We start from the raw sequence: 27686 nt of genomic DNA, 5'->3' as shown, positions 1-27686 counted from the left end.
ATAAATGCTTTGCTTCACGCACCAAAACACTTACCCACACAGGCCTGCACAGACTTAAGATGTAGATGCCACATCTGCAGAACAGAGTTCCTGTTGAGATCTTTTTCGATCACCACCAGGAAAAACTTCTCAGAGAAGGGAGGAGGTTGGTAATCTGGATAGAGTAAAATGCAGTATTATCGTCATCTAATGACAACTGGGTTGTAAAATAGGAATAAACAGACCGACACAGAGTTTAACAGAGTGCTATACCTCCCCCAGGTGGAAAGGCTGGTGTGTTTGCTTCTGGTTCTTTCTGGGGCTTGTAACCTAGAATGAAGTCCTCTTGGAAGACATGTAGCAGCTGTGTACTGGCTCCACACTGGAGGCACATGGACATAGCATCACACAGTTTACTATATCTATTGATCAGGAGGTTTCAGTAGTTCATGCCAAGAATTTTGGTCTGTCATTGATCTGAAGTGGGTGAGAAAAAATACAGAGCAGCTGCTAACCTGGTTTGTAATAGCATCCAACTCTATGATACAGCCGGGTCTGGCTGTGGACTGCTGGCTGACGATATTGAACACTTCGCCCACGAGTTTCTAAAAAGAGATATACAAGGAAAAAAGAAAACACAAAAAACACATAATCTACTTTGTATTTCATCATACTGCATTTCATTTAAAACCATTGGAGTGGTAGAAAGTGTTGCATAGTATTTTTTATATTGTACAGAGGAATGAAGTCTGGAAATTGTTATAAGGGCATGAGGAAAACACATATTTTGCTTCAAAAACAACATGGCCACATGTCCTATAAATTCAGGATCTGTGTGACTGATGTAATAGGTGTTAGCTTATTTAAAAGCCGGCCTATAGCAAAAGTTAACATCTGTGAATAATGTGTGTATTTGACTGCTGCTGTGTTTTATGGTTGGTGTACACCTTTAAGCCAAACAAAGCCAACAAAGCAACAGATAAGACTGATTTTAACTCCATTCTTGGTCCCTCATGACAAATTCTAAAGTTCCGCAGTGTGAGGAATGAAAACCCAGATACATTCACATAAACCTTAAACAAAAACTATCACATTGCAGTGAGCAATAAGAAAACAGTGCATATACTCACAGATGTTTCAGGATCTGACAGCTCATCCAGTAGTTTCCTGGCATCCACAACAGCTTGATAGAGACGCAGGTTTTTACCATCTGATGCCACGAAGCAGGCACTGGCACTGTTACAGTAAGTTCCTGTTAGACACAACACAAAGATTGCAGGCTTAATATTGGGCAATGCACAGAACTCTGAAGGACACTCATGAATGGAGCCGTCCAAGAAAACTTCTTCAAAGAGCAATAATCGAGACAAACTAGATTGAGAATGGGTTTGAATTAGAAAGGGTATATATATTTTTTTTCTTTCAAGACTTATGGCATCAGTATCAATAAGACAGAAGAACACTGCATTTTGACCGCAAAGCTGGAACATACTGCTGATTCGTTTGCTACTGCTGGAACTGAGTAGCTGTGACAGTTGTTCAGTATTTCCTGAGAAATTCTGAACTTAATATCATCCTGCCACCTGGACAAAAAAAAATAACTGAGTGCAGCAAGAGTCTCAGCAAGAGTGAAATTTCCCCTCTTAATCAAAATTCTTGTTATTAAGCTACTTATAATAACAACAACAATAATAATAATAATAATAATAATAATAATAACAACAACTCAAAAATCAGCTTTATATAAAAATGTACGGTATATTTACCAAGTACAGTGCTGGGTACTAGCGTGGGTAGCCAAGCAACATTGCTGAAGGCAGAGGTGTGCAGAGAGTTGATACGGGCCAATTCTGAGACGCCTCCAGTGCAGGACAGGGGTCCAATGTGGTCCACTCGCCACAAAATCAGCTCACTGTAGATGGCGTTGGGGTCATGGAAGGTCCTTGTAGCTGCATTACGAAGCTGCTTCCTTAATAATGGATAACAGTGACAATTACTAGCCTATCACCAGCAAGCTAAACCCATTATTGACTGCTTCAGTTCTCTACCTCTACTCCATGCTATACCTGGGAAGACCCTTTGGTAGGGGAAAGGTAGGAGGCTGCTCTCCTTCCAAACTTCCAGGGGCTGAGGGAGGGGTGAGCAGGGCATTGTGGTGAGAGGAGGTCAGCAGCAGCGGCAGCACTGTGTGACAAGCTTGGTCATTCAGATGGAAACGATGGCCGCAGTACCGGAACTTATGAGATACTGTCAGTACATTGGAGAAGTCAGAACGCTCTGCAAATGTCACAGCCCACTGCAGACAGAGGAATCAAAGCTTTTTGTGAGGGAAACAGAATATGCAAAAAACATCAAATTATAGCGTGAACTGCAAAATGATAGACTGTCTGAGAATTGTGTCAAGCCTGTGGCAACATCTTGGGCTAAAGTGGCAATTTACCATGTGAGCAATGCCCTCAGAAAGAAGAGCGAGGTTAACCTCAACCTCGTACCTGGTTAAGAGATCCATCAACATGCTTGGAGACCATCATGACTGCTGGACTAATGTGAGGGTTGGGAGGGGAGGTCACAGCAGCAGAACTAAGGCCAGCTGAGGCTGAAGCAGAGTGGGACACATGTTGGACTATCCTTCCCTGCTTGCCTACTCCAGCGCTTACACCCTCAGTCAAAGTGCAGGCATACATGAGGATGTTTTTACTCAGTGAGTTGGCATCTCCTGTGGGAAACGCCACCGGAATACGGGAGGAGAAGGACACCTGGAGGAAAATAAGAAACAGTTGCAAATATTTTCTTAGTGCCTTAACCCTTAAGAGATCCACCTATCAGTTTAAATCAACATAATAATTCAGCTTCCTAACGATATTCCTTTTGGCTTACTCATCTGTGCTAAACCAACTCAAACACCAAACACTTATTTAACTTGTATTGTGTAGATATGTTTTAATATTAGAGCATTAAAGTCTTTTCATACTCTACTGTATTTTTGCAGTCAATGCAAAAGGGATATTTTCGAACAAATTTAAACATCTGTGCAGCTGAAGCCAAAAATTCAGTCCTTTTAAATTTAATATCCTGTTTGGTCCTCATTACAGGAGTGCTGAAGTGCTGCTCTTACTAGGACAGCCGGATGCTACAGTGCAAGCTTCTCGCTGCATATCAAAGTGAAAATTAGAAGAAAAATTACTTGGGCTCTAACTTTATTAAAATGACAAAGACTTCCTTCAGTAAGTTATAACAGCTTTTGCTAATTAACATTAATTCTGTGGGTAACTTGATAAAGCGCAGAGTACACTCCATAATTCTCTATTGGAGAAAATGAAAAAATATATTCTGAATGTCAAATACGACTGGAGGAATGCTGAGTCAATTTATATTTGAGAAAAAACAGTCACACAGTTTGTGCTGTGAGCAAGGTGTGTACGAGCAAGTAAACGACTAAATTCAATTTAAAACAGAAAAGTTACAATTTAGGAAAAGAGATTATGATTTGCTTGAAAAATGTTTTTCATATTCTGAATTTTTGTGCACACCTGAACCTGTCTGAAGATGCCCTGGTTGAATTCGTCCAAGTATTTTACATGCCAAACCAGGAAAGATCCATCCAATGGATGGATGGTAAACAGCATGTCCGGGCTCTTGTTCCACTCTGTGATCAGAGTCTCCATCTTCCTCTCTAGCAGCATGGAAGGCAGAGGCATGCTAGAGCTGGATCCTGGGGAGGATGCCTTGGTGCTTCCCTGCTCCCCTGACTCACCCTCTTCTCCTTGCTCTGAGGATGCTTTGTCAGACATCTCATCCAGGTCTGGAAAAAGCAAACAAAAACAAAAAAATATTTAGTCTTACACTTTTACTCCTTTAACATGGTACGTTTTAAGCATCCTTATATATTGTTAGCCTGGCCATACCAAAGTCAAACTTCATAGGGGATCCTTCAGGATCCAAGGGGTCCTCAGTAGTTTGGTCCAGCTGTTGTTCAGAGAATTTACGGAGTTGCAGCATAAAAAGGTCCATGGATGAAGTGAAGCTAAGATCCTTATTATTGAGCCAGTGAACCACAAAGCCTCCGCCACCTGTGCCATCGTCTGGGTTAAACACTGCAGAGTCAGCTAGCACTGATGGGATATCTGACAGACAGAAACATGGCAGGAGCACAAATATTACACAAGCTTAGATTAAGTTTACAGCTCCATTCAATGTGCACATTGATTCATTTTAAAACCCAGTCCAACAAAAAACACTACCTGTGTTGGGATTAATACTGGCCGAGATATGGAAGTGACACAGGGCATTGGCATGATGAGCGATGTGGCGGTGAGTGTGTGCATCCTGTGTGCCCAGCTGAGAGGGCAGCAGCTCACTGTGTGCCACCAAAGCAGAGGACCGTCGCCGGCCACGGCGCAGATGTTTTAGGTGGTGGATTGACTAATAGACAGGAATAAAGGCAAGAGAACAAGTCTGTGTTATTCCTTTCTGAGAAATATTCCATTTTTTGGTCATTTATGAATTATTTCTGCTGAGATTGAACCAAGTGTACCTCCAAAGCATGTTGGATCTTGTCCTTATTGCCTGCCAGGCCTGGCAGGCTAGAGCTGAAGGACTGTGTGTTCTCAGTGATCTGTCCACCAAGCAGACTGTCTTCAGGTAACAGGGTCTCTGACCATAATCTACACACTCCATCCTCACAAGATGTCAGCAACACATTGCACACTGAACCCCTAGAAAATAACACAAGAATGTAATCGTCCTTCAGTAGTTCTTTTTTTGATTCATTTTGCCTTTATTAAAAATGTTCAGTCAAAACACATTTTAGGGACACAACAACAATTTTTTATAACAAGAGTTAAGTATGCATACCCCATGACTAAAATAAAATTATTGCTGGATGCCCAGTTATTGAATATCTTTCTGGCCTAGTAACGCATCACTCAAAGGAGGCAAAACCTCATTTTATAGCCAAAACATTATGTCTGGCTTTGAAAGACAACAAGCACGTACAACAAAAGTGGACAAATGAACACGTTTACAGCATATTATGTGTGTGATCATGTGCTTTCTTACTTGGGCATGTACTTGCTGGTCTTCCTCCAGGACACACCAGTGACCGAGCGAGGATGAGCCAAGTAAACAAAGGAGAAGTGAACAGGAAGAGGCTTTTTATCAGACGGGTCCTGGACCACCACTGCGGCTCTCCAGCCAGTAGTGGGATACCAAACCTTGAGTAAACAGTCATCCTGTACATGTGCAGAAAATTATTATATAAGCAAACTGAGTTACAAAAAATGTTTCAACAATTTGCCATTTTTAAAAATGTTATTAACCTTTCCAATTGTGGCAAAATACTCTCCATCAGGAGACCACTTGGCTGCGTGGACAGACGCAGCAGTCCTAAAAGAAAAGGAAAAACAAACAAAAACAATATCAGCTATTAAGGTTTGTCATGTGATGCCAAACACACTTTCCTCAAGAGCTGTTCACCATGTTGGACATAATGCAATCAACGGTTGTTAGGGAATAAGATTCTCATCTCTATTCCTGTGTGAGTGGGGTTTTATTCACCTGCTCCTACACTGTCACCATAATTTTCACACGTTCAACGCAGCAAAAAGTTAACCTCACATGGTTAGTGGTCAAGCGTCAGCAAAACCCTTAACATCCACTTCTCCATGGAAACAGTCTGTTTCTTTGTGCACAAGGTATTGTTGGTCGCAACCATTTCGTAGTTTTCTGTTAGTCATCATATGACAGTAACAAATGTGGTTTCATATGTCTGTGTCTACTCACACAGCTTAAGGCGTGAGAGCGGCACTGCCTGCTGACTCAGAAGACTAGTCTTCGTGTGAGGCCAGATGTGTTTGAATAATCAGTAACTGACTATAGGTTTTATGAGGGAAAGGGAAGATTTCAGAACGTTTTCTGCACAATGAAGTGAGTAACTCTTCGCTGCATAAGAGAAAATGACCAAAAAAAGTTTACTTCCAAAGTAATAGTGAAAAAATAATGTATGCACAATATTCAGCTGTCGCCTCAATGCTACACAAACTAGAATAACTGCCTTGTTGCAGCCGACATCAATGTCTGGGCATGCTCATCATATTACACTGTGTGTTGTAAAGTGTTTTTGAAGAACATGATGGTCTGTGAACATTTGTGTGTGTGTTATATATATACACATATATTTTTTATTTTATTTCTGTTTAATGTTATCATCGATGACGATTTAATTCAGTTACGACCAGAAAGGGTTTTTTTGTGACCTTTGACAAACAACATCTAATCAGTTCCTTCCTGATTAGATTGGTGCCAAATTTGAAGAAAATCCCTTTCTGCATTTGAGTGTTATCATGTTTAAAAGGATGGGGCAGGTAGACAGATACAGAACCCAAAAATATAATACCTTTTCAGAGCAGAGGTCTAAAAATCCACCTCAACTTTCTCAAAACAGATTTTAAATAATTTCTAGATTCCACTTAAAATTAGACAAACTTGGCTGAAGAAAGCATCTTCAATTCCACAAAAAGAGATAAGAGGAGGTGGGAAAAAAGTATCTGGTCTGTTCAACACTTAATTTACTGGTTAGTTAAATGTCAAGGTATTTATCCTAAAACTGTAGCTTTGTAAGGCGCATCACCCTGAAGCAGCGAGTTTTGTTTTTTAATAAAACAATATATAGAATGTAAGCCAAAACGCACTTGCACTGCCAGACACAGTTCCAGTCACTGAGGACAGGGTGGGGCTTGTCGTCAATCATCTGCCCATCCTCCTCCTCTATCAGGGCATCCGTCAGTGGAGGTGCCCACAGCTGGAGTCGCTCGGTTGCTGCTAGGATACGGTTCCCTGAGGACACAAAAGCACTGTGTTACACACCTCATGTCCCACGTTGACTACTACACTACGCAGAGCCACATACAAACTGTGACTCTTACATAATGCACATGCTGTTTCAGCCAAATCAAAGGGTGGTAGGAGAAGGAGCTGCCTTTATCATGTAATGATTTCTCTGGTAATCATAGAAAGCATTTGTGTACCTTGTGGGTCCCAGGCCAGGTTGTAGGTGATGGCATCAAGGAAGAACTGTCCTGTCTTTTGCCACTGATAGTTAAGCTGCTGTTAGTGGTGGGAGAGCGACACACACCATGCAGTGTTACTGGAACAAAGGTGTAATTAAATCTGCTACATACTGATTTAAATCCCTAAATCTGCCTAAAAAGCTGGCGCTGGTACTCACCTTGTGGCGTTTATTTGGGTTGATAGAAAGAGGTTCAAAGATGCAGACTGTGTTTCCGTAGGATGCAGCAATCTAAAAATAAAGAGCTGTGTTCATCATCACAACATTACTCACCCCATCAGTGCTTTTGCACAGTCACTCCCACAGGAAAAAGGAAGGTGTGGTGTGGTGCAGGAGAGCAAAATGGCAAAGGAAGACGAGAGGTTGAAGACAAATGCAAACGAGGCAAAATGTACCTCTTTCCGCTCAGCATAATTGATAAAATCTTTTAGCCACAGGACAAAAAAAACTAAAGCTGTGTGTGGGAGTGTGTCTCTGTGAGCATTTAACACTTACCCTGCCAAGCTGGTGGGAGCACTCCACACAGCCCACCTGTATGTTTCCATTTTGAGCTCCCGGGATAATCTGAACACACTCAAAGTCACTAGCCAAGATCACTACATCACATCCTGAGCCATAGGCCTGAAAATACCAGAGTATAGGAAAAACAAAATCACATTTTAAGTCATTCAACAAATGTAATCAAGACACTGAGATTTAAAATTACAATCATTGCAAAATGTGTCTGGAAGGTGGAGATCATTCTATATGCAAATCTTTTCACTATGCTATTTTTACTACTTCAAATATTTATATGACTTGATTTTAACTAGATGGGCAATATATAGCCAAGCATATCACAATATCTGCAAAAGCTGTGTCAATCACATGAGGCATGAAAGAACAGCTCAACAATTGGAAAGAGGTGTCTACAGGAAATTACATTCGTGCTGAATGGTGGGGAGAAAGAAAAACAACAGCGTGACTCTGCAGTCGCTGAAACAACCTCCTGATCTGTTTCTACTACACCCCGATATCGGTCATTTTTGTTTTTACCATTTATCACACTGGAAAAAAATAATTTTCTTGAAAATAAAGCGCATACACAGGACTGATCAGCCACTGCAATCATAATATCATGTAAAGCACATATGTGGTGATTTTATAGCACTATAGCATGATTTCACATGATTTATTGAAAACAGCATTTCTGAACATCAATCTCATGTGGCACTGAAGGAAAAACTGAGCCTTTAACAGCACATGTGACACTGCATCTGAAAGACCTGAGCCTTGCCAATGCAGGATTTTTAAGACCAATGTTTGGGGATTTAAAAAGCCAATACTTTGGTACTGGTCAACATTTTGTTTTCCTTTTTAGATACATGAAACTTTTTCCCGACATCTGTTGGCTAGTTATTTACTCGTTTATGCTCTGCCTGACTGCGCTCAGAACAGCTGCTTGTTGTTTTTGTTGCATCCAGCGCTGTTGCAAACAGGAAGGTTGCAGAGTGCCCTCTGGTGGACAAATCTCCACATGTTCGAAGGGTGTTTCTCCCATCTCTCATTTAATTTTCATTTGTCAGCAGCTATAAATGCCAATACTGATTGAACTGAAAGTAGCTAATATCATCCCCCCACCATCTAAGATAATCTAAGACACATTTTGTGGATCATATTTCACACAATATTTAAAGAAAACTGATAAACATTGATGAGACAAAAATTTCACTGATCACATTCACCATTATATGCATGCTGTCGCGCTGCCGAATAACTGCGGTAAGACTAGTTTTAGTTACTTCTCATACAAATCAAATAAAACCAATTCCAGACACATTCCTTTCCACCTGCAATACTTAACCATGGGAGGATATCCATGGTGTAAACTCCATACAGTGTGCATTTTTTGTTTCCTTTTCAGTTTTGCTGAACAGACAAACGTTCATAAACAAAACTTCTGCTTTCGCTCTCATCTTGGCAGATGAACAAGGGCGAGCCACAAAACTAAGTAATATTACATTGTAACTGTCACAACCAAAGAGGAGCTGAAAAAGTTAAATTAAATGTTCAAAATATTTACATTTTGTGTTTTAGACAGTGCATGAGCAACAGTCTGGCAGCAAGGATTTTTATACACTTGTGCAGACCCGGTGTAATAACTACAATATAAAGATTTGGAACATCGACTGGAAGGTAAATTGATACGATGCTGATTGCCAGCAGCTGGCATACATGAGCAGAATGACAGCGGCACCTAGGACACCAGCAAACTGGTCTCACAGCAGCAGTACAGTCAGGACGACGGCTTGTGTCTTTCATTATTCAGGAGAACAGGAGGAGATGCCGAGAACCACTAGGTCACACAATAACACACTATAGCCAGTTATATAACACTGAGTGACGATCAGGGGATGAAGTTATAGTGAAAACTGTCATAGGACCGTACTTTAAATACTATAATTTAAAATGTGAGTGACACGTAGAAAGGAAGAAGGGAGGTGCAGTGTGTACTTCATTCTTACTGCGACACTTCCCTCTGAACATTACAGCTGGAATTAAAAGCGGTCACCGTCACGCGCTGTCTAGGACTGCTTTGCACCCTCTCCCTCACATACACATTTAGACACAACAGGACCTGGAGCTAGTGAGCTTAAATATACCCAAGTTAAAGAGGGTGACCCATCGTTGTTGTGTTTTTTTAAATCATCCTCAAATCCACATAGAGGGTTGGCAAAGGACTGCATTTTTAGTAATAGAAATTTAATTCTGATATTCATGGTATTGTGTAGTGTGATAGTCTGTGTGGAAAGACACTATTAAAACATGGCGTTAGCACATCATACAAGATTAATAATCATCGCAGTGTGTGCTCAGCTTTCAAAGCTTATCCACATGCTATTGCTAACTGACAACTGATGCACTGCCAAATACGATCCAGGTGGAACTTGGCTCTAGAGTATATAGAGCCAAATAGATGGTGTACCAAACAAAGGAATCATTCTGAATTGAATGTCCCACACTGGTTTGGGACAAATACATGTATCATTACCCTATGACAAAGACTGGCACTGCGTAACAAACAGAGAGAAGATTTAAATGGATAAATAAGATAAAAATCCAACAGTGTCACCATCATCAGGTAAGAGATTCTCAGTCAGATTATACCTCAGGTTAGTCTTTTATTTAGGTTTTTTTAAGGAATGAGATATTCCACAGTCACATCTAGACAATCACGTCTCCTGTCTATAGCATCTTTGGCCTCTGACAAGCATTACCTCTGATCTGTCTGCACAGCATTATTCGTGTGCAGAAGGGAAAGGATATTAGAGAGGCAGGGAGACAGATTCTAAGATTAAAGTAGATCAACTGAGAGATGTGAAACACTATGACTTAGTCAACACAGTACATTTATTTAAATGGCAGTCTATTGCAAACACCACCGTTTGCTGAAAAGTCTAATCAATGTAATGCCCAGCTAACTTTTAGGATAGTAATTTGATTCAGTAAAAGATTAAATTAGACGGCCACTGATTGTGTCTGAATATATTTGGATCATCACACTCAAGTATCTACAGGTTCTAAATCCACTGACTTAACGAGTGTGACCCTGATGGAGCTGCATTTCTTCCCTGTCAGACATATAAGCTGCTTATATGAAGAATGTTGCCGCCATTAGATAAATATCGTCTGTCTACTGACGAAAGAGCTGCAATCAAGCCAAGAAACAATAAACTGTCAGTTTTCTGTTAAATACAAACTATGTATTTTTGAGCACTATCTACTTGAGAGCTTTGGTAAACAACCAAAGGTCAGTTATTAGCTAATTATTTAATTAAACCTTAAAGCTCTTATCCCAATAACACATTTTTAAGTTAACCAAAGTTTCAGTTTGTGAGGAAAAAAGGACATAAATAATACAGTGTGTTGTATTAAAAACAGCTGTCCCTGAATCACTCCTCTGGGCTGGGTTCCTTAACCCAGCTCTGGAAAACCCCCAGTGTCCTTATTTAAAGGGTTAGTCAGCAAACTCCATTTCTAGCCTCATGAAAGACAGCGCAGGTATCTATAACATGTGTTATTACTGATGAGAGCTAAACAAACGAGGGACATTTTGCCAGTCTCATTTTAAATGCTATTTGCATAATGACAGAGAGGTATTTGTTAATGTCTTTTAAAATAAAGGAGTGAATGTAATTGTGTTCTGTGGTAATGAAAGTAGATATGAGGAACAAAGTGAGAGATCACTTCTGCCTTCATTACATCAAATGCCACTTTTACATAATCACGTGATCATGTTCCAAAGCCCCAGCTGCTACCATCTGTGGCATATTTGTGCAAGCTAGCAGGACTTAGAGTGAACATAAAAAGCTTTTGGTGCATTGTTTTCTTTAAAGGATTGATCAATTCTGACTTGCAGTAACCTGGTAAGTCTATCAGTCTGTAAGATATTAACCTTTGCAAATCCTATGGCACAGACCTGTACTTTGACTCTTCCACTTATAGTCACATGGCATGGTCTTTACTGTTCACTGCAGCAAGATTGCAAGAAAACAATGAATGTTTTAATGCCAAACACAACATCTAGATTCAATCATTCTTCATTCTCTCAGTTAGTCATAGCATATTCAACTGAATCAATGTAGCCAGCCAGGCAGGTTGCTTTTAGAACAACAGGGGACCTGTTTTAGTGACACTTTTGCTTCATAGATACATAGTTAACAAACATTTTTTGGCCAAGATTTATGTAATCTTAGACAATCCTATCCATATTTGATCAATGTCCAGCACCTTCTTCTATTGCAGTAATATAAGAACATTTTCAGAAATATGGAGCTTTGGGAGAGAGTACGTGCTCCTCCTCTCCTTGTGCTTAGTTTACAGATGTATTCTATTTTTAGCAGATCACACATCTGCAGATCTGCATATCTGCATATCAAACCCACTAGGCTTTTTACCGATATTAAGACACCGACTACGGCTTAAGAATCACTTTAATAGACATGAAAATGATCTTTCTAACCAAACTTTACAGCTGTGTGTTAGCCACAGTTAACAGCAGAAAAAACAACACGTGATTATTAAAAATCTGCCAATATTATATTTTTAAATATGTACTGTTCCTTTTAATTCCGACTTATAGATCAAACTGTTCTGGGTTCTCAGCACATAACCACCATCTATCAGGCCACTGCACAGAGAGAAGGCAACATGTCTGTTTTTCACTTTCCAACTCTATTTAAAAATATCTCTTCTGATTTCTGTCAATATGTCAATGCAGATAGTTTAGAATGAAACACTGCAGACGCCACGCTGAAGCTGGTGCCCTCATGGCTGCTCTAGATTAGATATGTACGTATGTGTTCGTGCGTTTTGTCAGGATCTGGCCTCCGAGCCCTAAGGGTCAGTGGGAGTGTAAATGTGTTTGCTGGACATGAAGCCCAGTGCTCTTCAAATACCCTCTCAGACACTGAAAGAAAACACCAGGCACAGAAACCGGGCCCTTTCGACAAAGCGATATGCAATGCTTTAGCTTCAAAATCATCTTTGTCCTTTGCTGTAGCACATATTTGAGGATACTGAAAGACGCCTGTTTTTTTTTTTGTTTTGCATTTAAACTGCCCTTATCAGTTGCCAGTATTTAAAAAACAGATCATTTTAACTGTAATAAACAGCACAATGCTCTACTGTACTATAATTTAACAGAATGGCATCAATCAGAAGGGAAGGACAAGAACATACCCATTCTCCTGAAAAAATTAAAAACAAAACACAATGACAAAACACCACCTCATTAATAGGCAGCAGGAACATACCCAGATCTGGCATCTGTAATAAGCCAAAATAAAGTACATTCATCAGGCTATCAGTAAAGTCATCATTCCTCTTCTGCTATCGATTCAACACCAACACAGAGAGCAACAGTTTTGGATTCTGCTGCACGTTTACTTCAGCCTGTCAATTTGTTGGGGGTGAAAGAGGACTGTGTACTGTGACATTACAGATTCTTGCCATGTCTTGTAGCACAAAGTGAAATATTGACTTGTCTTCTATGTATTCGGAGTCGACTTGAGACAGATCTTAACAGGTCTTTGACACACAACACGCAACAGAAGCAGACTCAGCTCAAGATAATAGCGTTTGATCAAGATGCCTAAAAACCCATCAAGTCTATGTGACTGATGTCCGACTGCCCCATCTAAAACTGTAAACCTCTAAAGAACATCAAACACTTGGTCATGAAAAATGTAACTAATTTATTCAAGTCAAAGCAATGGCAAATGTCTTTTGATTATGTTCTTCCCCAGTGACAAAACACGGCCATTCAGCCGCCTAACTCATGTATCCATATAAGGCTCTCTACGTCACGGCTGTCGCAGCTGATGCCAGGATGACAGCGAGCTAACGATCTGTGAGGAGGATTTAACGCCAAATGGGAGCAAGCTAAGCTAGTTCTGCAACCACACCAAACACAGCGTTTTCCTTCTGTGAAGGTGCGCAACGTCGTCAAACCCTGACACACAAGTCGCCCCTAATCTGCACTGCAAACGAATTTCACCGGCGCGTATTCCACTGCAAATATTTGCCAATAAATGTTATGGCTGCGCAAAGGGATTCCCTTGCAGTAATTCTAATGTTACGAGATGCAGCTAAAGGTCATTTGAGTGGCTGTTTTTAAATGTCTTGGGGAGAATAATGTCAAAAACCTTCACGTAAATAGCTAATGCAAACACCGCAGCGGATCACGTACTCGTGGGGTCCTGCTTATCGGTGACTGACTGTCACGGTAAATTAAAAAAAGGAGCTCGTGACACGGATGCCCCGCGTACTCTCAACCCACTGTTTGTGAATCACTCGGTGCGGCAGTTTGGCTAGCACACTACCCGGCTAGCCAGTGCTTTAGCTCGCTAGCCAGCCCGTTTACAGCCAATATAACGCTGGTTAGCTAACTACCCAGCTAGCTAACTTAGTCGCTAGCTTCAATGGGTGTCATCTTTGAGTAAACAATATCAAAATAAAATCTTACCGTGAACTGAATGTCGTTCACACTTCCTACCGAATAGCAGCAGTCTCCTGGGTTCACAGCTCCCGTCAGCACCTGGTGAAGATGCATTTTCCTTTTATTTTAGCAGCAGACGGGCTCTCTTTTTTTCTAATTATTTATAACGAGTCCACCCTTTCGGTTTCTCCATCTAGCAGCAGCGACTGGGAATTCCATCATTAACATTAACGTCGTCCTCGGACTGGCAGCACCGTCTTCCTCCACAAACGGTGTTGTTGCGGAGAATCTGACTTGGACTTGAATAAATAAATGTTATCAGGTCCTGACATTTATTTAAACGTGTAAAAACGGCCGCCTGCTGCCTCTCGCTGTCAACACCATCCCGACGATTAATCGTGAGAGCCGAGGCAGCGGGATCTCTGCAGCGATCCTGACATGCGCGTTCACAGCGTTGTCCAGGCACGACTGAAAAGCCCTAGATAGCTCAACCTAGACTGGAAATCTTTACTGCTGGATATGTGTGCGAGGCATCACTGGGCGTATTTCTCACTGAGAAAGGTGTGTGCTTAAGCCCCCCTATCTATGTTATAGAATGACGTAAAGTTCATATCAGTAATCAACTGTACTTTTATCTGTCATGTTGTTCAGCTGTTCTAGTAGCACTCTTCTGTATTTAAGGGACTCCATCTTTGTGGATTTAAATTTATTGCTTGTAAATGTAGGGTCCGGGGTCTAATTGAACGGGTTAAATCAAAAGTGGTAAAGGGTGGGTTTTAATTTAGACGATATGATGTGTATACTGCGGACAGAAAACATTTAAAATACAACAGTGAGGGCATTTTATAACTGACCAGACACACATCATAGAGCTCTGTGGCTCTTCACCTTTGTGGTTCGCCACTGCCGGCTGAAAGAAGGTGGCTAAGATTGCAGACATACTGGTTACGGTAATACCAGTTAGTTTCTTTTAGGATGCATATGGCACAATGTTTCAGTGAAACTCCTGCTTTTTCTTTAGAGAAAAGCTAATAAATCTAGAGATGATCCAAATGGAGACTTTTCCTGTTTAATTTCACTTCAGTTTTGTAAAATAATGTATTTGTCTTTTGGCCTCAATGTCACAAACAATTTCTTTAACATTAGAATTTCCAATGTTGTACAAAAGTCTTGAGTCACACTTTATTTCATGATATTTTGCTTCCAATGAGCACACATCTTGCAATTTTCAAAGTGGTTTTGAGCAATAGTTCTTCGGGTTTTCTCAAGGCCTTTCAATTTCTTTCTTTAGACTGCCTTTTCATGCATTTTCAGTCCAGTTTTTGTACCTGGGGTGTTAAACGCAAATTGTTTGTGCTTTGGCCTGTTTGTTTGTTAAGCCACTGACCTATGGATCATTCAAGCATAAAAGAAGCACATAACCCACGGGATGAACCACTTTTGTGTTTGTTAAGAACCCATTTTAAATTGTATATTTAGGCAATTTGTTACTAGCAGCCTGTTGCAAAAGCTTCCAATTTTTTAGTCAAAGCTATGAAAAATACAACAGTTTGATATTATTTTGCGCCAACAAGGTGATATTAACTGAAAAGCTGATAGTATGTATATGAACGAAGAAAAATCAGAATAAGATTTGAGCTGCCATTCAGTGCCATCTGTAGGCATCTGATTGGCAGCACCTTCCTTTTTCAGCATATCAATGATCCCAAACACACTGCTGGTGCAGTAAAATCATGCACACACAGAGAAACACTATCAGTTATGGATTTGTCTTCCCAGAGCGCAGACCTCAACATTATGAAGCAGTGTGGGATCATCTTGACAGAGAACAAAACAAAAGCCAGCCAACATCCAAAGAAGAGATTTGAATGTCCTTCAAAAAGCCAGGAGAACTACTCCTGAACACTAAAGAAATGACACAAAGGCTTGCCTGAGAGAGTTCAGGCTGTGCTGAAAAATAAAGACGGTCATACCATTCTAGGTCCAATAACACTATGGAAGCATAATATAAAATCAGTGAAGAAATGTTCTAATGAATAAAAAGATCACATGCAACTGTCCTGCCTCTTGTTTGTACTTTTTGGATTTTGAGATTCACTCAGGCACCATTTAACAGAGAACAAAGGGAGGTGAGCAAGACCTGACTGAGCTTCAGGATAACTATTCCACATCTGTTTATCTGCTCTAATTCATCTCACTGATGAGATTTAACAGAACGCATCAGCACAATGCTGTTTATCCTCTTTCCCCCTTAAACTCCCTTTTACATATCGGCTGTAACACTCTTCATTGTTTGTAGAAAAATGATGTGAACGATCCGTGGGGGGTGATATGCAACCTACCATCATGGCACTGGCCTAGTTATTTAAGCCACACTGACATCATCAAGCACAGCCTGCCTGCCAGCCACCATGACACACAGGACATCAGAACAGAATATTGTGAGGCAGAAGCCCAGAGAGAATGTGACACATACGCATAAACAGTGTCAACAACAATGGCGGGGCACACTCATCGTGTCGTATGTGTCTATCCATTTAGCATTTGGTGACTACCATTTTTTAAACTTCAAGTGTCAGACTTTACAGCTGTTCTGCGTTCATAGACTGGTCATAATGACTGATGATTAGCAATAGGTCCTACAAAGAACATAAGTCCTCCATCAAAAGAGTTACATTTACAGTTTAACCTTCAACATCAGGTTATAATTTCCGCTCTCGTAATCTTGTGTAAATTAGAAACAAATTCACCAATGACTACCATTACATAACCCAGAGTGCCATCCACGAGCTTTAAATTCTGTGAGACTTTACCAAAAATGCTCTCTTTTGTTTGTTTTTGAAATATTTTAAGAGGGTAGATTGCCAAGAGGAAGTGTGACTAAAACCTTGAGTGCATTCCTTCAGGATGAAGTCTTGATGAATCTGAGTGACTGAAAAAGCAGTCTAACCTGTTTATACTAATGCACGTGTTTGCGTCTTATTTTGAGATAATGGAAGATATCTGCTTTAGATTATTAGGAAAAAGGGAATTGGTACCAGATATGTTGTTCAGTGACTTTGGTTTGCAGGCCAAGAATACTGAGGTCTCTGAGACTCCACTGCTGCAGCACACTATGTGTGAAGATAAGAATGTATTTAGAGCAAAAAAGAAGGAATCGTGCAAGAATGTGTATAGTAGGTGTTTGACAGGGTGAGTAATAGGTACTGTATGTCTGAATATTGCAGGAGGGTTTGATGAAGGTTGATGCAGTGTTTCTAGTCCCTCCAGTACCACTAAGAGACACTACCTTGATCTACAGAGATGAAAATTAAGTGCATTATAGATTTTCTCATTTCATGGATGGCTGCTAGCTGGAGGGGGTTCCAGTCTGGGTCTGAGGTGCAAGACATTCTGCTTCCCAGCACAAACATGTAATGGGGTTTCATCACCATTATATGTGATGGGAAGTAATAAAGAAAGAGTGTTCGATACATACTGTTAAAATAGCATGTGAATGCCTCAGCATTGCATCAAGAGGTGTGCAAATAATAACACTCTGTGTAGCTGTGAAGAACTAGCAGGTAGTAACTGGTTACAGAAATAAAGATTCACTGGATCTCGGAAATTGTGTTAATTCTGAATAAAACTTCAAGATACAAGATATAAAAAGGCATGCCAAGCCTGGACGCTGAGCCAGTCAACCTTCTGCATCCTTTGGTTCTGTAGTCTGAGCTTCATCTGTGCTGCAATGAGACAAATATAGTGTGTTTACATCACTGCACAAAGTTATAATTTTTCTTTATTGAACCTGTTATACATTTACAACATATCTATTGGCAGGCTTTAAACTTTTTTTTTTTTTTTGGAGGGCAGTGACCTCATCCATGGAGTACTGGCCATGAATATCATATGCTTTACAACTACAAACCGTAATATGGAACTCTCATGAAGATGTCACAGAGGATACCTATACTAATTTACAACTTCTTTTACAACGTTTATTCTTGAACTCTGCTAGAGCAGCTTTTCATGATTCACAGTTCAGAAATGATCCTTGTTTACCTTTTACTAGGCCTCGGCACAACCTCTCAGTTCATCATCTGCCTGAGACAAGCTATTCATTTCAGCCACCTTCCGCTTCCCTTTATGTCTGTTTCTTCTGATTTTCTCACCTCACTAGAATAGATTTGGACAGCAGTCAGGTTTGGCTTCTGTATTTTAGTTTTAGTTTTTTTTAGTTAGTTTTAAACTCAGTCAGAGAGAGATTAGAGATTTCTGAACTATGACTTTTTGGCTCACAGGAATTGCTTGGCACTCATTGACTGATTATTAGAAACCACGTGTGTATGAGCATATATGTAACAGAGCATGCATATGACATATAATTGGTAAAAACATAGCAGACTCATTCAATATGCTCCAGTGGTTACTTTAAGCCTTTAAATGTTACTCTTTTTTTAACCTCATTAAGGCTGCCTTTGGATTCATCTTCCGATGTGCGCCCACCTTATTAATCCCCCTATTTTTAGATAATTTGTCAAAAGTTTGATTAAGCTCTCCTTTAGAGTACTTAAGAGTCCTGAAAATGAATCAATATTACACTCAAAATAAGTGATTGTGTTCTCCCCAATATGGATTTTAAAAAAAAAAAGAAAACAGTCATTAGATCAACCTGTTTAACTGCTTTTTAAACTTAAATAGCCAATCAGGTGGCATCGCATGGCAGAAACTCAGTGCATTTATTCATAAGATAAGATAACCTTTGTTAGTCCCACGCGTGGGAAATTTGTTAATGAAGACTGTTCTCCAGGTAAAATGCTTTGAATGCACATTTACACAACTAAATGGCTGTGTTAATGAAAATAAAAAGATTCAACAAATCCCTTTAGTACGTGACACAAACAAAAGGAAGCACTTCTGTGGACAAAGAAACCCCTCCACTTGGTTTGACCTGCTGATGTCATGTGTGACATCATCAGGACTTTAAAATGAGTAAATGCTAGGCGGGCGTTTCCCCACACCTGACCCACATGAAGACTGAAAAGACAGAACAAAGTAAATATGAACAAATGACTTAATCTGTAACATAATAAAATATAAAGAAACATGTAACTGAGTATTTGCCTTAATTTGCAGAATGTTTGTGGCCCTGTGGTCCCAGCGCAGCTTCACAGGAGGGAAGAGGTGCCACTTCCCAAGCTTGTTCCTGTGAATGGTGAAGAGTCTCTCAGGAAGTGCTTTGAGTGAGCTTAAATGACCTGCTTTAGGCTTTGAATACCCTGAACCAAAGGCAAACTGCTGAGACGATCCACCAGAAGGCTGTGGACAGCGGTCACTTCCTGCCTTTGTGGGGGGAGGACTGTGTAATTGTCTCAAAGTAGTAGTGGTCAGAATAGGAACAAAACAAACTTGGACACCTCAAGTGTGTATGTTGTTGAAGCTGCTGCTGTTTCAGTAAGCGCATCTTACTAGACTGTAGCGTGAGCTCTCAAGGTGAACATGCCTGCTTGAACTAACTTATTCCAAACTGACGGAATTCAGTCGTTTTTCTTATCTGACTGTGAGCCATGTATTCCTGTCAGCTCCATAGTGTTAAGTATTTCATTAGTGCCTGTAAAAATATTTTTTTGCTGATCCCAAACCTCTTTAAAGGTTGTTTCAGCGAAAGTTATGTTCAGACATTTATTGTAATCTAACAGTGTCCTGAAGAGTCGATGTATGTTTCAGTTTGGTTCTGTAACTCCTTAGCAATTCAACAGACTGTCAAATGACCAATGGAGTTAATGAATGTATGTAAGTTATTACAGTGGAGGGTATTTTATTATATCCTTGACTGTATTATTTATTTTTATCCTGTCTTCCTTCTCTCACCCCAACCGGTTGCAGCAGATGGCCGCCCCTCCCTGAGCCTGGTTCTGCCGGAGGTTTCTTCCTGTTAAAAAGGAGTTCTTCCTTCCCACTGTCGCCAAAGTGCTTGCTCATAGGGGGTCATATGATTGTTGGGTTTTTCTCTGTATCTATGAAGTGCCTTGAGGCGACTTTTGTTGTGATTTGGCGCTATATAAATAAAATTGAATTGAAAATTGAATTGATTTGCCGGCAACAGAACGCTTACACGAACAAACCCGAGACAGTGAGTGCAACAATGTTACTTCACAAATAGTAAATCATAGCAAATAAATAGAAACAGAATAATGTGTATATTGTGCAAAAAAAAAAGGTCAACACATATGGGACAAATGGAGAGCATTGCAACTGCTGATGGACAGGTGTGACAACTGCTCATCCACTTTGTCACACCTGTCCATCCCTTTATGACCACAATGTAAGCCATCTTCTGATGGCTGTTTTCAGCAGGTTACTGCTCCATGTCACAGCTTAATCTCAGAGTGGTTTCTTGGAAATGTCAGTGAGTTCACTGTACTCAAATGGCTCCATAGTCAACAGATTCCAATCCAACAGAGCACCTTTGGAATGTGGTGGAACAGGAGATTTGCATCACAGTTGTGCAACCAACAAATCTGCAGCAACTTTTGATGCAATCATCTCAATATGGAGCAAAATTTCCTAGGGACGTGTCCAGCGCATTGTTAAATCTATGTCACACAGATTAAAGACAGCTTTGAAGGAAGTGGGATCGAAGTAAGTTGGTACTAGTAAGCTCTATAACATTACCAGTGAATGCACTGGAATGCCACATATCCTCTCTACTTAGACATAAAAAATAACCTTTTGGTCTCCTGTGTTTGAATGGCATATGTAAATATGACTATATCAAAAATTCATTTAGGCAAAAAAAGTTATCAAACATTTTGGAAATAATACTAATAATTTGCTCTTTCTAATAAAGCTAACTTGTATTTGGTACATGGTGTCATAGCTGGGGAATATTGTAAGTTGGAAAAATTGTTTCCTTTATTCAAGTTTTAGTATTTGTGAAGAAATGCACCTGCTTTGGACTTTTAAAAAGACTATTATGTGTCTGGTATATGAGGAGCTTTAAATAAAATATCAGTTCCCTGTAAAACTGTGGGTTCTACAGGCCTCCAAGTCTGTTTTCAAAGATCAAACATGCAAATATTCGAGGAACTTAAAGCATCCATCATTCTATCTTAACTTGAGCTACGCGTCTTAGAGTGCATATTGACAGAGCACAAGGGCCACATTTGATGTGAAAAAACTGAAGGTCCCAGCTCAAACATGCTAAAATGTTCAGCAGAAAGTATTTTTTCTCTCCAAGAAGAGAAGTGTCGAAAAACTCTCCTACTTTTATTTATTGTTCTTTTTTTTTGGGAATAAAAAGTATAATGGTCACAAACCCATTACACCATATTTGTTTTCCAGCCTGCATTGTGAAAATGAATTTTTTTTAAATCATCTATTGATCTATTATATGTTAATATTTAGTATTTTTGTCCTTAGTTGGTGGTGACAGATTGTTTGAGCTTGAGACTGAAGGCTGAAAGTCAGGCTGGCTGACACTGGAGTGAGTTGAGTAGGCTGGAAGATGCAGAGCTCTGCTGTAGTGAGCTGGCAGGTGAGCCAATGGATTGTTGTCCTGAAACACAAAGAAGAAAATTACTTTGGATTTATGCAAAAATTACTGAAGACCAGTAGACCAGAGAGTAGAAGGTCACCATCCTTAGCTGTACACAAATTTCCACACAGATATGACAAACTGGCAAGGGGTGGACAACCCAGACCTATACACACAAATACATTCACAGGAGAAAATGGAAACACAAGGAAACAAAAGAACACTCAAGAGGAAAGAGTACTGTAAAAAAAAGTACACAATGTTTGAAAGTAGCACAAGACTCACCTCTTTTAGCTGAAGAAATAATTGATAAAATCATATGGTACATGAGCAACGTGTGCAGGTCTGCTCTTTATGTTTTTCACATTAGAAGACCTGGTGAACTTGTACTATTGTTTCCTTCATATCTGCTTCAAATTGAGATTAAATCTAATTTAATGATTCAATTTAATGGCTGAAAATCAATGCTGCGTTCAAAAGGGCAGGCTTCTTGTCAGCCCGCTCAGCACGAGCGCTAAAGGATACAGAATAAAGGAAAGATTTGGAATCAGGTCCTTAAAAGTTCAAATATCTAAGCTAGTCATGAACAGACATGTCCTACATACCTGCGGTCACAGATCCAGACATGCAATCTCTAAATTTCTGGCTTTCTCAACAGTTTCATTTACTGTAGCTGATGGTTTTCAGCACAACACGTTGCCAGTGACAACAGCTTTTAGTGATAAATTGTCCGGTAAAAAAAGTGAAACACAGAATTTTAGAAAATTCAAAAAGCAAATGAAACGCTACATTTATAGCACAGGAACTGAAGCAGTGGCAAAAACAACACCGAGTGACATCTTTTTGTTCTTAATCTGTCAGAGGGACCAATCCTATTGCAGATTTTTGTTTGTTGCCATCAGTCAAAACTAAACAGTGAGGTAAGACAGTCTATTCACTGTAAGAAGACGAGTGATTTGTGCTCCGTGCTCTGAGTGAAACAATTTAATGAATCGCTATATTTGGACTTTAAACAGCATACTACAACATAAGACTAACTAAGCAAAACACGTTAAACCTTGATGTTAAGTACAGTTTTCTTGAAACCTGGACTCCTGATGGGGTCGGAGCGTTTTTTGTCCACTTTTTCAGAACCTTTCATGTGTGTGTGGGTGCATGGGTAACACACACCCACACACACATTCAGTAGACTTTGAATCCCATGTTGACATGTAAGATATCATATCAATCAACGTGGTACAAAAACTTTAGTTTTTTTCAGGAAATTCTGAATTTTATGAAAACTGGAAACAAATGATTTGGTTGCTGAAAAACAATAAAAAAAATAAGATAAAAACATCTGTATTAATTTCTATGCTGTTTTCATTTTATTCTTGTGAAATGTGTTTGGTTTGTGTTGGACCTTGTAATGACAGGATAGCTTAGATTGTTAATGTTTCTTAAAAAACAGAAATATGCACTGCCACAGAAAGGTGGAAAATCCTGACTGATCCTCCTTAAAGTGTTTGGTAACAGCACCACTCAATAAGGCAAAACTGCCACAACGGCCATGGATTCTGGGTGAATAGATGACAATTTATTTTCTTTCTTTAGGGACAAATTAAAACCACACACAACAGTGTAATGTGGTTTTGTATTAGTGCTTCCTCATGCCCATAGCCTCAGTAATTTTGTACTCCATATTTGATTTTGGAGTTACGCAGCTACACTGTAAGTGTCATTGCTTTCTATCTTCTGCTCCTCCTCTATCTCTTTCTCACACACGTCTTCGGCTCTCTGAGATTTCTGTGTCTGTAGCGATACTGAAGATTGATGACAGCTATTTCAGAGTATCGTCTATGTCTTTGACACCATCCCTGATTCTCTCTCTCGCTTTCTCTCCACACTTGTCTCACTCTCCCCTCCTCTTCCCACTCTTTAGAAGGTCAGCCTCTCTTACTGTGGTTAAACTAGTCCATCTGTCTCTCCTGCGTTCCTGTCCAGGCAGCCTTGAGCCAACTGATGGATCTCTTGCAATTGCAGTTGTTTCAGGGATGAATCACTGTCTGTGCCAGTGTGTGTGTGTGTGTGTGTGTGTGTATAGACATAAAATTAATTATTTCCTTTCCTATTCACTGGTTTGAAATTATGTCGAGGTCCTCCTGTGTTCAGTAGTATAAGTAAATGTGTGTACGTGTAGGTACACTCATCAGGATCATCTGTTCCTTCATTTTAATGTCAATGAGCTTTACTTGGTCTTGCTATGTCTTTCTCTTTCATTCATGTCTGACTGTCTGCCGTTCCATTCTATTCTCAGCAAGCAAGCAATTAATTAATTATACACTTATTTATCTTATTTTACAGCTACTTATATGATAGATTTCAGAATGCATTCATTTTTCAGACATGTTTTTCTATGCGACGCACAGCATATGACCAGACCAGACCGGACTAGAGCAGATGGTGGGTGTGAGCAGCTTTGTGAGGTCACTCTTGAGTGTGAGGAGAAGATCAAGGGCTTGGCACACAAACACCCATGTGCACACAAACCCACACAATAGCAGACCATACCAATGTGTGTAATCTCCACAGAGTCGCAACAGGTTTGCAAATGACTGTGATAAACACTGATTAGAGAGGAGGAGAGAGGGTATCTGGAGAATGTCTCCATTACTATTTGTTTACATTGTCCATTGTACTTAATTAATGCATGTGCTTGAGATTGGTTTTACTGAAATATACTGGTACATGCCAATCTGCTAAGCTGCCCATCATACCTTATTTTTTGCATTTGGAAGCTTGCATATTATAATTTATTATATGTATTCAGAATGGTCTCTATATTTTAAAACTGTTCTAAATCCCTGACTAGATCATAAAAAAGAGTGACATGCATGTCTGGGATGTTGACAAAATCAGTGTGCAGTCACTTATTGGTATTCAGTTTGCATAGCAGGGTCAAAGGTTGGAGTCAAGCTATGGCCACTGTGAAAGAAGCTGGCTACCTATCAGCAAGCATGATTGAATCACAGAATGGGAAATGTGCCAACGTGCGATCTGTAAGTGTCCTTTAACAGAGCTGTTTTTGTTAAACACCAAAGAGAAGTACACTGTGCAGCAATCAGAATTTTATTCAGTTTTGTTAGATCGCTCGAAATACTTTCAAATTGGGTTTCAGAAAAAAGGGTCAGCGGCATTAATGGCCTACCGTGCATATAAAAGATTACTTTCCATTTCTGTAAATAGTGTACTCTCACCTTTACAAAGGCAAACATTTTGTTAGTTTTAAAAAGATGCTTATTGGATGTCACCCAAAAAGTATCACTCATACATGCTAAAGTGTTAATGTAACAGGATGGGTCAGAAGCAGAGGCATTCTAGTCTTCCAGCCAATGCTGTTGCAATCAAATGAAAACCTATAAAATCCAGTGAAAATGGACTTTAAGCCTTTTGCCTCTGTAGAAATCCAAATCATTTTTATTTGTTGTTTCTGTCATGTTTAGATGAGATTATGTCAATGGACTGGTACTTGTATATGGTGCCTTTATACTCCATACAAGCATCATTCACAAACACACAAGTGATTATTTTATATGCTCTTTTGTCTCTACTCACACTCACATTCAGTATCTTGTTTGACACGCAGGTTTGCTGGGATTTTGCCACCAGCCTTTCAATTAACAGCCACCTTGCTGTTCTTCTGAGCCACAGTGATAACCTAATGAATTTGCAGCATTGGTCATCTCACAGTTGTAATGTGTTTCACTCAGTAAAAGTATTTTGTTTTACTGTGAGACTATTTATAGTATTGATGTCAAAAGAAAGACTAGAGAAGGTTTATATTACAATGTGTATTTTAAATATGTGGTTGTTACATGTCTCACAATATTTTAATTAATACTTGATTTCTTGAAATTTTGATCTCTTATTTTAGTCTAGCAAAAAAACAACAACATTTATTATATGCCTACCAACATCTAATAGAACAGAGAAGTATCTGGTATGACACCCAAAGGGTTTGGGTGCTTATTAAAAAATAACTATAGCAAAAGAATGTGGTATTTAGGAATCTATCCATCCATCTAAATGGTTATTCAACTTCTAAGCTTTTCGTCACACAGAAATAAGCGGTTTGTCATACTGTAATTACAAATATTAGCCAGAAGAGGGCAGTGTTGACAGGAGAGAACAAATCTAGATGACCCTCAGAACTGAAGCAGCTTCTTGGGGAATACATTGCCTGAACACACTACACTATTTCCCTTATCTCAGTTGGTGGGTCTTGGCAAACACCAGCAGTTCTATCTGTAGTAACGGAAAGATGTCTGTGTGTCCATATGGGCATAAAAAAATGTTACTGCTACCAAATTGGTGCATAAAGTGCACAGCCATCTGTGTTTGTTTGCAATACATTTGCTGTGTGTATGTGCATCATACTTCCTTGCATGCATATATGTGACATAGATTTACACGTGTACTATTGGCAGACGGGTGAACCCCAGGAACAGAAGCCTATAGAGTGAGAGGAAATGATTATGCCACATGGTTCCACTATTGCGGCTGGGCAGCTCAACCCCTCCCTTCCCTCCAGCTTATGTAGGGCTCTGTTGGCTCAGCAACCTACAGTGAGATTATCAGAACTGTATCAAGATACAGACCAATATGGTAAATAAAAAATGAACACACGGTAGACAATAAGATTAGGAAAGCTACCCCACCCAACAGAAAGTGTAGCTTAGAATTCAGAATCACAACATTTTGCACATATTTCATGCTTGTTTACTATAAAGTAAAAGAAAATGTAAAAACTAGATAACATTTAGGTTTTGATTTTGTCCAAATTATCCAGACATGACCTCCTACTGTTGGACATTCTGATTCATTAAGAGGGGACTTGGCACTAATCCAATCACATTACCTGTTTTAAAGGATATCATAGTGTCATTTCTACCATTGTAGGAATGACACTATTTTGAAGAAACTACTTTAGAGACTTGTAATCGGGTTTGAAAGGGTGCTATTCCCCAATGAAAATTAGATATGACAGAAAATGAAGCAAAAAGAAAGAAAGAAAGAAAAAAGAGAGGGGAAAAAAAGAAAGAAACAAAGAAAGAAAGAAAATGTGTCTTTGAACAGTGGCTGATTTAAAAGTGTACTTTTGTAAATTGTTCTGTCTGTGTGTGTCTTTGTACTCTGGCTGATCATTAATCTGAACTATCAGGTCTGATAAGATGTTTCTAAAGAGAGAAGCAACTGAAAGATCACTCTCAGAGTGATAGGTGTGTGTGTGTGTGTGTGTGTGTGTGTGTGTGTGTGTGTGTGTGTGTGTGTGTGTGTGTGTGTGTGTGGAGAGAGAAAGACAGACAGAAAGGTAGTTTAAAGGACCTTGAGTTTGACGATGGTCATACTGCAGCCCTTGTAAATCTTACAGGAAGCTCATAATAGACTCCTTATCTGCACAGGAGACAATGAAGCCTATCAAGGGAGAACAAAATAAAAGGAATCAGTCTGTGAGGTGGAGAAAGAGTATTCAAATGAGCACCTACAGGCATTGGCAGAAGAATTAGCAAGGTCTGGTCAGATGACATTCAGACTCACATGCACATCTAGAAATGTTACGATGACACCTGCCTTATTTTTAGTTGTTCATTCCTAAGTTAAAGAGAGAAAAAGGATAAAACTTAAACGTGAGAATTGTTTGGTTAAGACTTTTAAGTCAATGAACTAATGTATTAAAATCCTGCCTATTATATTTGCGTATTATATTTCATATTAATTTACATATTGGAGAGACTGGAGAGAATGCGAGTGTGTCATTTGCCAATATGACAGGAAAAGAAAGCAGGAATAAATGCAAGTTAAAGGTTATTTGTGTTATTAAATATTGCATGATTAAATAATAAAAAAATGATTAATGACTCCAGGATGAAAAAACATCCCTTTGTCAGACATCCTTCATTATCACCTTACTCATTCGCCATGACACGTTGTGACTGTGGGGCTGTTAGTTGAAAGCACCAGGCTTAGTCAGATAATTTCCCCTGACAGTGGGTGATATGAAATGAGGTCACCCAGCAAGCACGGTGGCACAGATTCTGCTGTTTAGCTGATTCAAGTATATCATATTTAAGAGTTGGGGAACAGTTCTTCCGTCCTCAACACAT

General features: G+C 39.6%; 1 protein-coding gene across 5 annotated transcripts in view; it reads right to left on the bottom strand.

Moving 5' to 3' along the window:
- The window catches only part of dmxl2 (Dmx-like 2), a 41762-nt gene extending 27261 nt beyond the window's left edge, over positions 1 to 14501 (bottom strand). For 3 of the 5 annotated variants that reach the window (XM_085154612.1, XM_085154613.1, XM_085154614.1), the window contains exons 1-18: positions 14052 to 14500; positions 7541 to 7666; positions 7205 to 7276; positions 7005 to 7083; positions 6669 to 6813; positions 5298 to 5364; positions 5038 to 5210; positions 4514 to 4694; positions 4221 to 4401; positions 3885 to 4103; positions 3510 to 3781; positions 2472 to 2735; positions 2046 to 2275; positions 1746 to 1948; positions 1110 to 1231; positions 495 to 584; positions 253 to 361; positions 35 to 154 (exon numbers count right to left, since the gene is read on the bottom strand). In XM_085154612.1, coding sequence (XP_085010738.1) covers positions 35 to 154; positions 253 to 361; positions 495 to 584; positions 1110 to 1231; positions 1746 to 1948; positions 2046 to 2275; positions 2472 to 2735; positions 3510 to 3781; positions 3885 to 4103; positions 4221 to 4401; positions 4514 to 4694; positions 5038 to 5210; positions 5298 to 5364; positions 6669 to 6813; positions 7005 to 7083; positions 7205 to 7276; positions 7541 to 7666; positions 14052 to 14138 — 2740 coding nt within the window. In that variant the 5' untranslated portion in view covers positions 14139 to 14500. Of the gene's footprint in view, positions 1 to 34; positions 155 to 252; positions 362 to 494; positions 585 to 1109; positions 1232 to 1745; positions 1949 to 2045; positions 2276 to 2471; positions 2736 to 3509; positions 3782 to 3884; positions 4104 to 4220; positions 4402 to 4513; positions 4695 to 5037; positions 5211 to 5297; positions 5365 to 6668; positions 6814 to 7004; positions 7084 to 7204; positions 7277 to 7540; positions 7667 to 14051 lie in introns of all 5 variants that reach the window. The other 2 variants (XM_085154610.1, XM_085154611.1) reach the window with 2 other exon arrangements.
- Positions 14502 to 27686: the final 13185 nt, after the last annotated feature.

The sequence above is a fragment of the Neolamprologus multifasciatus genome, chromosome 1 (genome assembly GCF_963576455.1).
Source record: "Neolamprologus multifasciatus chromosome 1, fNeoMul1.2, whole genome shotgun sequence".
Taxonomy (NCBI): Eukaryota; Metazoa; Chordata; class Actinopteri; order Cichliformes; family Cichlidae; genus Neolamprologus; species Neolamprologus multifasciatus.
Note: the sequence above shows the minus strand (reverse complement) of the source record. Positions and strands in the feature narration are given on the sequence as shown.